The following is a 13,910-nucleotide window of genomic DNA, read 5'->3' as shown; positions in this document are numbered from 1 at the left end:
GGAAGTTCTCCTACACCTTTCACACTTCTGTGCCCTTTCCTGAACATCCACTATCAGTCACCTTATTTTTTCTGTGCTTTAACTTCTTCATAGTTCTAAATATTGTTCTGCAGTCCTGTCAGTAGTGTGAACCTAGTAGAAATGTAAGTCAAGCTCACAGGGGACTAAATGACATGAGGGTGTGCTAACCCAGGTCACAGAAGGAACAGGCACTTCTTAAAACAGAGGATTTCTATGGCAACAGTGAGAAATTATGATCTTCTTGCTTGTCTTGACATCTTTTTGATCTACAGCAGCCTATGGCCTGCACAATGTTTATCTCTCCTTCCAGACATGGGCAGAGACAACCTGCTGACCAACCAACCAGCAGTGCAGAGTTGGTCCTAACGCTTTCTGGCTGGCAGGGACCTTAATAAAAAAGTTGGTATTGTGTGGTGTCTGAAGTGTGCTTAACGCAGTGGAGGATCAAGTGAACAAAGTCATACAAAAAAGAACAGTATAGATTATTAATTTTTAAGATAAGAAGACAAGATTTGTTTGTTATGTGTTGGAAAATTAAAAAATGGTGGGTTTTGGTACTTGAACTTGTAAATAACTTTGCAGGTCTCACTCTCAGCCAAATTGCCACATGCCAGCCTCTGTGAGCTTGGCGACTGTGCAAGCACCTTTTCACAGGCTTCCTTTATGTCATGATGCACGGATTGGTGCAAAAGCGAGCTACGGTCCACCATTCCTGGGATGGGTCTCGGCCACCTCTTCCACTCACCAGGATTCATCTGCGAGGTACAGACGCACAGAGAAAGGGCAGTCGCTCAGCCCTCTCAGGGTCTGGGAAAAAAGACAGGTAGCCTGCACTTTCTGCAGGTAAAGTATGCACTTCATCCTCACCACGGGTGTGCTGAGCACCTGCGAGCAGTGGAAGGTAGTTGGCAGTATAGACACTTCACACAGAAACGAGAGACGTTTCTTATTCTGTGTTGTGGAGAAACCGAACTGCTGCTGCCTCGTCTGAGAGTGGGTGAGCAGGTATTAGGCGTGATTTTGGAGCATCCGCAGTGTGTGAATGCAAGCTCTGTGTTATGTAAGGTTACTTTAAATGGAAGTGATCAGCGAGGTATGGACTGGCTCTGGGCAGAAACACGTTGAGTTTGGCTGTTAACCTGGGGGAGCTGTGCTCAGGGGAGCCGTACCTAGGTGAATGAGTCAAAGCAAGGTTGTACGTTCAACAGGTTTGAGAAACATTGACTTGGATGGAACCCACTGATGGTAAAACCAGTGTGAGCAAGGTCACATGTGCTGTGCTGGTGTGAGGCTTTGCAGTGTCCCCAGGGACACCCTGCTGTCCCATGAGTGCTAGTGCCAAAACTGTGTGACTATATGGCCACAGCTGAAATGCCCTTTAAATGTCAGTAAAGAATGTACAGAATACACCAATTAGATATTTCCCCTGCCCTATTTTATGCTTTCTGTGGCACAGTATTATAAAACATAGGAAATTTCTAAAGAAAACTAAGTACCTAGAAGAAAAGGTCATAGCTGGCAGGGCAGGTGAAAATAAAAAGGCAGGATGTCCACTTTGCTGGTGCTAACTGTTGGATAAACCTCGGCTTCCTCAGCAGGTTGTGAGGTCTAGGAGAGGGCTGTTGTAGTAACAAATTCAAAACCAGCAGGTTAGCACTCTTCAACAACTGAAGGACAGTGAGTTGTGCTATTAGACAAAAAAGTAAAAAAGCTGATGAAGGACAAGAGTGGAAATACAATTATGGAAGATAAGACCTGCCAATGAGAAGATTTAATTCTTTGAGGAGATTATGTGTTTGATTTATAACAAAGACATTTATAGCAAAGACATTTTTGTGAGGTTTTTTTCTGAGCACCATATTGTCATTCTGATTAGGAATTATCAATATACAATATTAATAAAGCATTAAGTGGATTAAGAAGTGACTAATAAACAGCTCAAAAAGCATTTTCTTCATCAAACAGATTTGTTATCTATGGGATCTTAGGAGGATCAGCAGGAGCTTGGTACCTCTCCAAAATTTTTATCCATTATCCATACGACAAAATCACTGTTGGTAAAATTTCAAATGCAGCAAATGTTTGGGAGGACAGAAAGATCTGGATCACGTAGCAAACAGAGACTTTTCAAAAGCAAGGCATTTAAATTCACAGTCAAATTCAAGGCAGTCAAGTTCAAAGCTGGTCTGACCCAAGCAAGGTAGGTCAGCCCTTAGAACTGCATCTTAGAAGAAGTGACCCTGGAGCAACCAGTGCAATGCACTCAATGTGGTTAAAAAAGGCAAAAGAGATGTCTAGTGGTCAGAGAGGCAGTAGAAACAATGCATTGTGTTAAGGAAAGCATAGAGAAGCTGAATATGTTTGTCTTAGTGCCTTCCAGTGCCTCCTGACCCACAGAAACTATCAGCAGCCCTTGCACTGTGCTGGGCACTGAGGCTTTTTCCCACACTCCCCCCCACCAAAGCCTGCATCCCTCTTACTCGATGCTGCTGCTTTCACTGGTTTTTAATCTCCTATTATTTAAACCAGAGTTTGCCCAATCACTTGAGAAGCAGCCACCTCTCTACAGACAACCTAGGTCTGAAAACAAAGATTTTCCTGGCAGCTGATAAGAGCAGAGAGAGGATGGGACCAGCAATGGTCATGCCACCACTAAGGAATTATCAGTGGCCAAGGATGCTTCTGCTGGGGTACGCATAAGAAGCTGCACTGCTTTGTCAAAGGGCTTCATTTCTCAGTGGTTTTGAACTACTTATGCTGTACACATGTCACTTTCTAATTTATTTTTGGCTAATGAAATTTCTGAGAAGCAAATCAGATTGGTATTGACACTGAATCTAATGCAGCCCCTTCTTTGTCACAGTCACTTTCTGAAATGAAGTTATAACAGTGCTGTAAAAAATACTTGATGTGACAGGCCTGGAAGATGAAATGGTTTGTTGATGTCAGTCTGTGGTAATGGAAGCTGAGCCGAACAGCTCAAAAGCAACAAATTATATAGATTTAGGGCACAGAACAATTTCAGCTACATCACCTTAATGTCCTTTTTAATGGAAACAAATTGCTTTGTGCTATGTAAAGCGGTGCCAGTGGGAGCTGGAAAGTTCAAAATGACACAAGGGCATTGGTAGGATCCTCATCCAGTTCAGTGGAAGCATGACAGAGTGAAAAATGAGGAAGGAACCAAGAATTTGTTCCCCAACACGTACTCTGGAGCCTTTTAGATCCTGTACTAAGCCAAATATGAAAAAATGTTCTTGTTTTATTCATAATAGTAATTGCATATCATTTGACTTCATCAAAGTATCCATCAAACTTCACTGAAATTTGCAACACCTCCAAAGCTTGGCCTAAGTTTCAAAGTGCTTAGTCATTTTAACTACAGTGATAAAACAACCCCTAAAATAAGTGGCTGTTACGAGTGATCATTATTTGTATAGCATGGCACCTCGTGCTCCCAGCAACACACCTGCATCACTCTGTACTAGGTGGTAGATAAATACACAAAACTTAAGCCAACATTTTTGTACCATTTTTGTACCAGGCTTTTAATATCCCTGATACATTTGCAAAAGATCAAATCTTTAATTAACATAGTGCAACCATATCTTCATTTTAAAGAAGAGGAAAACAGAAGTCAGTTGAATTCTTCTTTCTGTCACAAAGGTGGAAATGGAAAGACTTAGAGAATTCCACAGAAGAGACTTGATAGGACACCTTTGCCCACAAAGATATTGGACTGCTTATTCCATGTCATACAATGAAGTGGGACCTTTCCTCCTTCCTTACCCTGACCACGGAGAAGCACTATCCTTTTTCTTTTGGAGATGACTACATTTTAGTGCCACTCTTCTGTATTGTAACAGTGATATTTTTCAGGAATAAACCTTCTCCTTTGTATGTGTAAGTTCACAAATGCCTTGAGGCTAGTCTTTAAGTCCAAATAGCCTTACTAGGTACAAATATTATCTACCTTCTGTACTGGAAAAAAATGTTGGAATAAATATTAAAGTAATTATATTTGTGTTGCTATAAGGGGCCACCAAAAAGACGGACTTTGATCAGGTTGATGAGCCTGACAAAAGAGCTGCGGTGTTGTTCAACGGATGACACAGATGTGCTGGGGGTCCGCTGTGCGAGAGCTCTGGGACTGCCCTGGTAGGTAGGAGTAACCACACAGTCACTGATGCTTTGTTTTGTAATAAAAGAGAGCTCGTACAGCTTTCACAGGTATATAATGCTTAGATCTTATCCCACTTCCACCTTTTGATGCTTAGATGACACACAACACTTTGTTCACTTTCGATTTATGTTTCTACAAACTAACTTTTTGCAAACGCATCCGTAGGAAAAGCATCATAACTACTTCTGGAGATACACATTGATCATATGGCTTGCAGGAAATTGCTGCTTTGCCAAACTGAAATGCATGAATGAATTGGCAGTTGGATGCTCAGAAAGCAAAAATCACATTGTATGAGGTGGGTGACTTTTTCTGCAGCATGAACAATGGATTATCTTGGAGAACACGAGCAAATTCTAGGAGGAAATGTATTTACTCAACCACTGGCCAAATAATTCGAATATCAAGTACATTTTTAAAAGATCAAGGTCTATTCAAGGATAACCAAAATGGGCTAGTGGGATGAAACACATGGCCAGAGAAAAACAAGTCTCTGCTCTGTGCTCTGTCAAAATTATACAGGTTTCCAACTGGCCTCTGTTCCCTTGCACACATTATTAGTGCTTTGGTTATTTGTGCACAGATGTGCAGTCAACAAAACCGTGAAGTCTCTATGTGAACCTGCATATGCCAGTGCTGCCATTACCCAGACACCTTTCCACTCCCATGTAGAAGTTAAATTTAAGCCTAAAATGGCTTTGCCTCTGAAATAATTTCTTTCAAAAATTACTGCGTTGAGCAATGGCTATTCTGTAATTTGATGGCATGCAGAGGATTTGTGAAGGAAAACCCAGGCTGCTGTTACAGAACCTGGAAGCTGAGAGTCTCTCTGGTACAAGGGAGATGTGGACATACTGGAGCAAGTCCAGTGAGGGCCATAAAGGTGATGAAGGGACTGGAGGACCTGCAATACAAGGAGAGGCTGAGAAGGGTGGGACTTTCAGCCTGCAGAAGAGAAGGCTCAGGGGGATCCTATCAATATCTTTAAATATCTGATGGGGAGGGAATAAAGAAGATGGAGCCAGACGCTCCTCTGTGGTGCCCAGTGATGGAGGCAATGGGCACAAACTGAAACACAGGAAATTCTGTTTAAACGTAAGAAAAAGACTTTTTTTTTTACTGTAAGGATGGTTGAACACTGGAATAGGTTGCCCAGAGGGCTTGTGGAGTCTCCATCTTTGGCGATACTCAGAACTCAACATGACATAGTCCTGGGTGACCCTGCCCAACTAGTTGCTCCGCAGAGGTCTCTCTCGCTGGTGCCACAGCATTCTTGCCCCACTTGAAGCCCCGGAACAAAGTAGAAATCATTCTTGGAGTTTGCATTTCATGACTTAGTTTCCTTCTCTCCTTCTACGTCTTTCTTCTCATACCCTTAATTTATTTCTGATGAGCCTTTCTGACCCCTGAACTGCAGTTTTATGAGCCAGCTGGCTGAGCTTTGCTGTGGCTGGACTGGATTATGGCTGGACTGTGTCTTCAGTGCCTAATGTTTTTTATTGGGCTAAAAGAACTGGAAACATTACAGTGGGACTGAGCTGGACAACACTCACATTGGAGTCACTCTGTGTCAGGCTGCCACAGGGAATCCCACCACCTGTGCATCAAACACTTTGGCAAGAATGAATAATTCAACTTTAAACTAGATCACAGTGACATGGCTTTATTTAGTCTTACTTTAGGGTAGTTGTTATAACTGCAATAACAGTGAAGACTCTGAGTCGAATTCTTTAGATGATTGATGCTGTATGTTGTGGGATGGGAGAGGTAAGACCAAGGTTCATCTATACAGTCAAGTTGGTAACCTCCTGACTTTGCTGTCCCTCGCATGTGCCCCACAATGCTTGTGAGCTACTGCCATGGCCAGAGCGGGGGCAGTCTGCAAAACTGTAAACACCCGTGGCACTGGTGAGCTCGGGTGTAAGGACTTGGGTCACCGTCCCGTCTCCCAGCAGGGCGACCTTCCTGACCAATCCCCTACCTGCAAGCAGAGCATGTATGGGCCTCGAGTACTGCTCACCATTCCTCTTCACAAATAATGACATTAAAAATAAACAAAACACTCTCACACCCTCCTTTTTTAATCATTATTGTCTTGTGACTTTTAGCCCACACTGTTGTTCCAGCTCTCTCCCTGCCCCAAAGTACCTACAACAAGGGAGGTAATTCCTCCCTTTCCAGCAGGGACCACCTCGTTGTGATTAGGGGTATCCTGGTGCAAAGGACCTCTCCTTTATTAGAGCAACTCCTGGTCTTAAAAACCAAAGGAAGATGAGTAAGATGCAAACCTGGCATGCTAAAATCAATCAACTCAATAGAATGAATTTTGAGCCTCACCTCTTAAGTTCCTGAGGAAGAAACCCTCAGACTGGGGCAGTTCTGGAGAAGAGAAAAATCAGAAAAATCTGGAAAAAAAAAATATTTGAGGGTTGTGGTGTTTCTAGTTGTACACATATAGGCACATAGGTGCAGTTTACAGTTCAGTTGTGGTACTAATAGTTTGCCTGCTTTTGTGTGACAACAAGGATAGTCTATTGAGGTAGGAAATAGAAATGAAGGGGATGTTCACAAAGATGTCATCAAGTACAGTAAATCCTCAGGATCCAGGCAGGACAGGACACTCACAAGCGCACCGCTGTCCCTGGCAGCCCTTTGCCAGGGGTCTGTCACCTATCAGACAGCTCCTGGCCTCAGAAACTATCACGCCTTTCCTGCACGCACACGAGATGATAACTGGTTTCCTTGGATGGGAAAAGAGAGAATTTTCATTAAATCTGCTACCTGGGCAGGCAGCCTGCTGCCTGCTGAAACCTGACATATGTGACTGGCTCAGCCTCACAAGAGGCAAAGATGGACGAAATCCAGGATAAGGGATAACTCATACTACAAGCAGACAAAAAAAAAAAAAAGGAAAAAGATTACTTAGGTGCAAACTCCTGCTAGGTATAAGACAGATGGTTTCCCAGGGACAAAAGCCAAGATTTTTTTTTATATTGGCCAGCAATTACAGGAAATATTATTTATTTATTTATTTACTTACTTACTTAATCTTCAATTAAAAATACCATAGAAATAAACCTGACAGTGTTCAAATTCAGTTTGCTCCAGCCTTACCGTTTCATCCACCGGTGGGTTCAATTCCTTTTTGATCTTTGCTTTCAGGATGGTGAAGTGCAAAAACTGCTATATCAAATTTTTATGAGGGCTGCTGACATTTTCACTCTGCGTCAGCGCTCACAAGAATTGCCGGCAGCAAACTCTCTTGGGCGGGTACGGCATGAGCAAGGCTCACTCCTCTTTCCCCTCCACGTCAGCAACCCTTCAGGAAAATGATGTCATGGTGATTGCAATGACATCATCCTTACGCAGGGAGGAAAAGAACAGTTATGAATATCTCAGACCAGGACGAGGGGACGGGGAAACTGAATTCTCTGTGTGAGGCTTCCTGTACAGCACCATCACAGACTGGGAGCCCACCTGCTGTGCCCCCTCCTCAGCACAGCCACTTTCTTCACCCTGACGGAGGATCAAGCCCTCTGCAAGCACATGCTACATGGAGGTTGCGCTTGCATTTCTGCAACTGCATGGCGCCAGACTCTCAGCACAGGTTCACAGAACAGCTGAGGTTGGAAGAGGCCTCTGGGTGTCACCTGGTCCAAAAGTGGTTGTCTGCACTTGCACAATAATTGTGTTATTGCATCCACTCCAAACTGTGCAAGGTATGCTGAGACCCTCAAGTCTAGCTTTGCTTACTAGATTCTTAGGAAAAATTGGGGTATGAAATCTATTCATCCCTTCCGGTTACGTTTTTTGAAGGGATGGTCAGGCCAAGTTCTGCTGAAGGTGAGGATTATCTGGGGATAAGGTGGTGAGACAAGCAAGCTGACAGCAGAGTTGTGCTTGGGGCGATAACACAGGACATGAGAGAGACTGACCTGATCCATGTGGTGGGGTCTTGTATCTACAATACAGGCAGCGCTGAGGACTGTCACAGGGGGTCTAACCTCATCTGAGATACTGAGGAAAAAACAGGTAATATCAAGCAAACACAAGACACGGGAATAATCTACAGGAACGGCAAACTCCACGATGATGAGACCAAGGGAGAAGATGTGGTGGCCACTGGGCAAGGGGCCAGCAGCAAGCAAGGCACAGCGCTGCCAGGCTTGGAGAGCTTCCACCTCCACCCCCCTCAGCCACCTACTACAACAGAACCAGGTGGGGAAGGAGACGGGAAGAACCTCACGGTGCTGATGGGATGTGACAGGCGTGGTCTGGGAAAAAACCCAATGCATTAGGTAAGCCTTTATCTCAGGGCTGGCTCTGAGATATCAGCAAACGAGAAAAGTTTGTATCACATAATTACTTTTAAAAACAAAAGTGGTGGGTTTTTTTTTAAGTAAGAAAGGTCTGGTTATGTGATCCAGCTGGGTTTTCATTTAAAATCCTCTCCCTTGTTTCGTGTCTTAACATTTCCTCAAAGCAATCTGCCCAAGGACTGAATTAGGATAAATCAGAGCGTTAAATCTGTTAGTTCACAAGGTTTTAATTTTCTGTTTGTTTAATTTAGTGGAAGTTCTTTTATAACACCCTAAAAGTGTTATTTAAGAGAAAAAGTGATTTTAGCAGTTAGAAACTGGAGACAAGGTGTTGGGGCTTATGAATCAGATTGTAAAGGGTAAAGCAATGAAGCTCCACTGATTTCCACAAAGCTAAAGCCATTTTACACCACCTGAGCATCTGGTCTTTCAGCTTCAACTCACCTTCACTGCCAAATCTCTGTTGTGATAACGTCCTTCAATGGAGGACATTCATTAAAGAAAAAATCAACAACAACATAATGATTTTCGTTCCCTTGCTGCTGTTCCAAAGATCATTACAACTATAGAGAGTCTCAAGAAGGGTTGTCTTTGCTTTCAGTTTTGTACATGGACATTATTTTGCAGTGTCGGACACAAGATTTAATCACAGTTTGCATCTCCTTAGATATCATTATTAGCCACCCCAAAACACAAATACTGAGGGAATTCAGCCCCTTGAGCATCTCTGTGCAGACTCACATGTGTTCTGCCTTCCTCAACCAGCGCAGGGGGAGACCCCATCTCCTCAAGGGTGGGTGTAGGAGGGCTCCCTGCTTACAGACCGGCTGTCCGGCGCTCTGAGTCCGGGTCTCCACACTCACACGCATTTCATGGGCTCTGATAAGGAGGGAGAGGCAGACATCACTTGCTCACTGAGCAGACAAAATAACTGGAATGCTAGAAAAGGGAGTCAGGAGGGGACCAGCCCGCAGCCCCAGCTGGAGCGTGGGAACCGACAGGGGAAGCTGCAGAGGGAAAGGCTTTGCACCACTGTAGAAGGAACCATGGCCCTTCAGAAGACCTGCACAGAGAATTTATGAAGGTTTATGAGTCCTGTCTAGAGGTCAGGCCACAGGTACGGGTCTCTCTGTGGATTTACTCCATGATTTACTCACAAGAAACTCCCAGATTTACAGCCTGCATGTGACCCAAACAAGAGCCACCTTTGCTCTTGGACACATTTCGCCCGAAGTCCCAGTGTCCGAGTAGAGGCAGGACCCAGATGTCCCCAGGCCTGGCATTCCGGTGCTGGTTCACAACTACTCGTAAGCCTTTTTCAGGGTCTGCTCTTAGGGGTAGGGTGAAAGCTGTGGATCTAATGCTTGCTTGTAAGTGTGCAGGAGTCAACCCATGATAAACTGAATGTACCATAGGAGAGATCTTTACAGTGTGGGGAGTGGAAGCCTTTCTTCAGCCTAAACTATGATCAGCTTGAGGTTTAATAAATTTCCTTTTCTAGAAAACAAGCTCCACTTTAGAAAGGGTAACATAGCGCGTAGCAAGTACCTGAACATCCCAGCGTGGTGCAAACAAGCCTCAGAGCCTGCAGGTCAGCCGCTGCCATCCCAGCACATTCAGCTGGTGTTAACAATCTTTCCAGTCCGCTGCCTGTGCAATAAACCTGGGGTGAGATGAGACTCTGAGGAGCCCCGCACTTTTTCCAAGTAACTTGGCCTCATACTTCAAAGGCAGTGGTCCTGCTGGCCAGAGCTGCGGCAGGCTGCCAGCAGTGCGAGGGGAAGGTTTTTGCTGATCATTCCCTGAAGCAGGAGCAATAAGTTCAGTCACCAGGGCTGCCTTTCAGCAGCACAAAATTCATATTGTTTTTAAAGGCGGTTTACGGCTGTTAGCAAGTCAGTTGCAAGTAAGCAAATTAGGTTATTAAAAAATTTGCATGAAAGAACGTGCCTTGAAACCATATGAAACTGCACAGCTGTCCATCGGTTTAGGTCTCAGGCCTGCTGTGTGACGCCTGCTGAGGATGCCCCATGTCCTTTGGGTGGCATCCCTGGAGTGCCAGTGGGGCTCTGCTACCTGCCCCAGCCCTCGCACCATCGCACTGCGGGTACCGGTCCCTCCAGGGAAAGATGCCCACTGCTATCACAGATCTCCCAACTCAACCCAGTGGTTCCCCAATACAGCCTGGAAATGCAAATGACAACAGGATCATGATCCCCATCCACAGAAAGAGATCATCAGTAAAACAGTTTGGGGTATCGATCCGGCAGGCAGCTCCAGCACTGAATCAAGCTGTGGGATGGGGACTGCCTTGACAAAATGCTGCATTTTGCAGCGAATAGCCTGGCTCACCCTACACAGGGGAAAAAGCTCTGCATTTCACTGGATTTGGATTAGATCCCCCACCTTTAATACAAAATAATGTTCTCTTGTCTTACTTTTCTTTCCGTTATTTAAAAACAACCACAAATACCCAGTAAAAGAACTGTTATTTGAACCCACAAGATAAGTCCCCCCAAATCCTTATCCTCTTGCATTCCAGGACATCTGTGCTTATTAAGCAAAAGAAACTATTATCTGCTACAAGGCAGGTGTTTTAGCTGTCCTGGGAGTTATAAATGAGTCTTGCTAAAAACTAATTCGATTCAATGGGAAGTTCTTTAATTTAACACACAAATTGATTTTTTTTGGTTGATCAGTAGTGATAAAAATAGAAAGACATGCTTTGAAATAATTAAAGAAACATTTGACTAGAATAAAATGTTGACAACAAATGCCTTCTAAATGAGTTTAATTTTGACTTCAGTTTTCTGAGAAGAGATTTGGAGGTGACAATGATCCAGACCAGTTTTCTAATGCTGGAGTCCTTGGCCGGTTGGTTGGCTTCTCTCCTGTTATAGACCACAGAAGCCAGGTGCTATATTTGAGAGCAACCAGCTGACTTCAGGACATGGCACTTAAACTGGTGCCATAATTTTTCAACTGCACCTACTTGCACATCTTGTTCAAATCCTTTTTCAGTAGGCAATTCGATGCTCTAAAAATGAAAAATACACAGTAGGGAAAAATCATGGCTCTTAGTTTCTGCAGTTCCTTCTCATTTATTCCCTCCCTGAACTGCTCAGAAGCTGTAAAAATCCAGATAAATGCAGAAGCATCCTCCTCTAAAAAGAGTTACATATAGTGTTTTGCACTATAATAAAGAATATGTGATGCTATTGTGTCGATCTTGATCTCTGCAAAAAGAAAAGCAGGACTTCTTTGCTCAGTGCTTCTTGTTCTAACTTGGGGCTAACTTAGGGCAATTAGTATGAGATGGAAATTAATGAATTTCCTAAGAAAAAGTCATTTCGGCAACATCCAGAAAGCTAGCATCTGGCCCATCATGGTGAAAATCTTGTAGTGGGAACCAAAGCAAAGGTGCTGGATGCTTTTGTTTTATAAAAAAGTTCATAAGCTCAGCAGACTGGGAGCACTCCCTGACAGGCATTTGCATCATTTTCACTGGAGAAGTTATCAGAAACTATTAATAAAAGTAATTCAATATTTGCCAAGAAAAGGCGCTAGTAAGGTGGTAGGTTTTTTTTATTTTTGCACCCACAAAGACAAACCTGTAACAGATCCTGTTGTTCAAACAATAGGGTGCAGCAGGCTCTGCTGATGGATATGGACATTCTTCATATAGGGTCAGTCTTGTATTACAGTAGTTTGTGTGATTTTACATACATTTGGAATTATGTCAGGGACTTGTTTTTTAAATAACTTGAAAAAGGCGTACAGAAGAAATTACTTGGACAACATCCCTGTATTTTTCATGTGTTACAATTCTCAAGGGGCATTGTTGTATGGAGTAAATGTCTAAGCAATCACTTTGCAGTGGGAGACCAAGCAACAGAGTTGGTGCATGGGCTGAGCTGGGGACTGGGAAGCAGGACCGGCCTCCAGGCTTGTCCTCCCGCTTGTGCCACTGACCTGCAGGGTCAGTATTCTGCCAGATTCTCTGTAGCACTTAGCATCTTCGAAGTGCTTAACCTTTAGGATGCTTGACCACCTCTGAAATTTTGTTCCTCAGAGCTTGATGGGTTCAGGAGTGATGAGCACCCTCAGGTTTGCCTGAAGTCAATGAGCGTCAACATATCTTGCAGCACGTATATATGTTAAAATGGAAAACCCCTGGGAGGGAAGATGCAGGTGACATTTACTTCTGTGTAGCTGGCGAAGGTCATTCTCTTCACCAGCTTCCAGTGGGGATTTCCTCCCAGTAACTGTCTCAGGGTGGGTACAACCCTGCCTTATTGCCATTAGTATCTTACACACAGGTGGACAGCTTGAGTTCGCTATGCAAAGTAAGAACATTTTCTATTTTTACTATCCGGTAAAGACAGTCTAAAAGTCAGGACATTACATTTGTACTTAATGTTTACAAGGTGCCCTACCACCCTGGGATCGCAACCGTATGCTGTGCAAGAGGCAAATATTGTCATAACCACCGAGAGCAAAGGGTGATCGCTCTTTTTCACACCACCTATATTTTTCTAATTGTGCTCTCTAGTAAATCGTTTATAAATAGAACCATTGTGCAGTTAATGTAGTCTCTGAATGAAATGTAAGCTCATGCCAGACACCTATACTGAGGAGGGAATAGAAATAACATTGTTGAATCTTCTAATCAAAGAAGAAAAGCTGCAGAAAGATCGCAGACTGTGCCAAGAAAGTCTCTGCCTGTATGAATGCAAGCGCTTTAATCTGCATGACAAAGACTTCCCTCCCTTTCCAAACTGCTATTTCTTTCTGCTTTGTGAAACCATGAGAAATAACATGGCATTCGCTATTCATTTCATGCAGTCTCCATGCTGCAATGTGGAAAAAAAAGAGGCTGGACCTGTGCAGGCACTGCCATGAGTACATTTTGCAAGACATAGAACATTAAATTCTCATCAAAATATGCGCATTCAATACCTGGCCCCTGTGCAGGGCAGGGCTGCTCTCGGTGTTTCCTTCCTGCAGCAGCCAGTCCCTTCGCTGTACCGGAGATTTTGCAAGCCTGACTCTAAAATACATTGCGGATGTTCGATTATTCATTCTGTATAAAACTCTGCATGGTAATAAGATGCCCCTTAGATGCAACTGCTGCGCTGCGGTTGACACAGCAGAAATAGCGCAGAAACAAAGGAAGGCGTGTGAATCACCAAAATCCACATTAAAGCAAGTCCCCAGTCTGAAACATGGGTTGCCTGTTGATACTGACTTCTTGGGGGAAAACCAGGGAGACCCAACGGAGACCCACAGGGCAGGTGATCCCACCGAGAGATCTACTGGCTGGTGCCATCTTCCAGACGTGAGACCCTGCCTGGGGACAGTGTCCGGGGACGGTGGCCGGGCCAGGG

The 13,910-nt window shown here is 44.0% G+C and overlaps 1 protein-coding gene across 1 annotated transcript in view; it reads right to left on the bottom strand.

Annotated features, from left to right (window-relative positions):
* TAF1B (TATA box binding protein (TBP)-associated factor, RNA polymerase I, B, 63kDa) overlaps window positions 1–13,584 on the bottom strand; it is a 150,555-nt gene extending 136,971 nt beyond the window's left edge. Inside the window, exons 1-2 of the mRNA XM_009893269.1 lie at window positions 13,483–13,584; window positions 11,516–11,560 (exon numbers count right to left, since the gene is read on the bottom strand). Coding sequence (XP_009891571.1) covers window positions 11,516–11,560; window positions 13,483–13,584 — 147 coding nt within the window. The remainder of the gene's footprint in view (window positions 1–11,515; window positions 11,561–13,482) is intronic.
* Between the last annotated feature and the right edge of the window lie 326 nt (window positions 13,585–13,910).

The sequence above is a fragment of the Charadrius vociferus genome, unplaced genomic scaffold (genome assembly GCF_000708025.1).
Source record: "Charadrius vociferus isolate BGI_N301 unplaced genomic scaffold, ASM70802v2 scaffold269, whole genome shotgun sequence".
Lineage (NCBI taxonomy): Eukaryota > Metazoa > Chordata > Aves > Charadriiformes > Charadriidae > Charadrius > Charadrius vociferus.
This window is presented reverse-complemented; position numbering and strand designations above follow the sequence as displayed.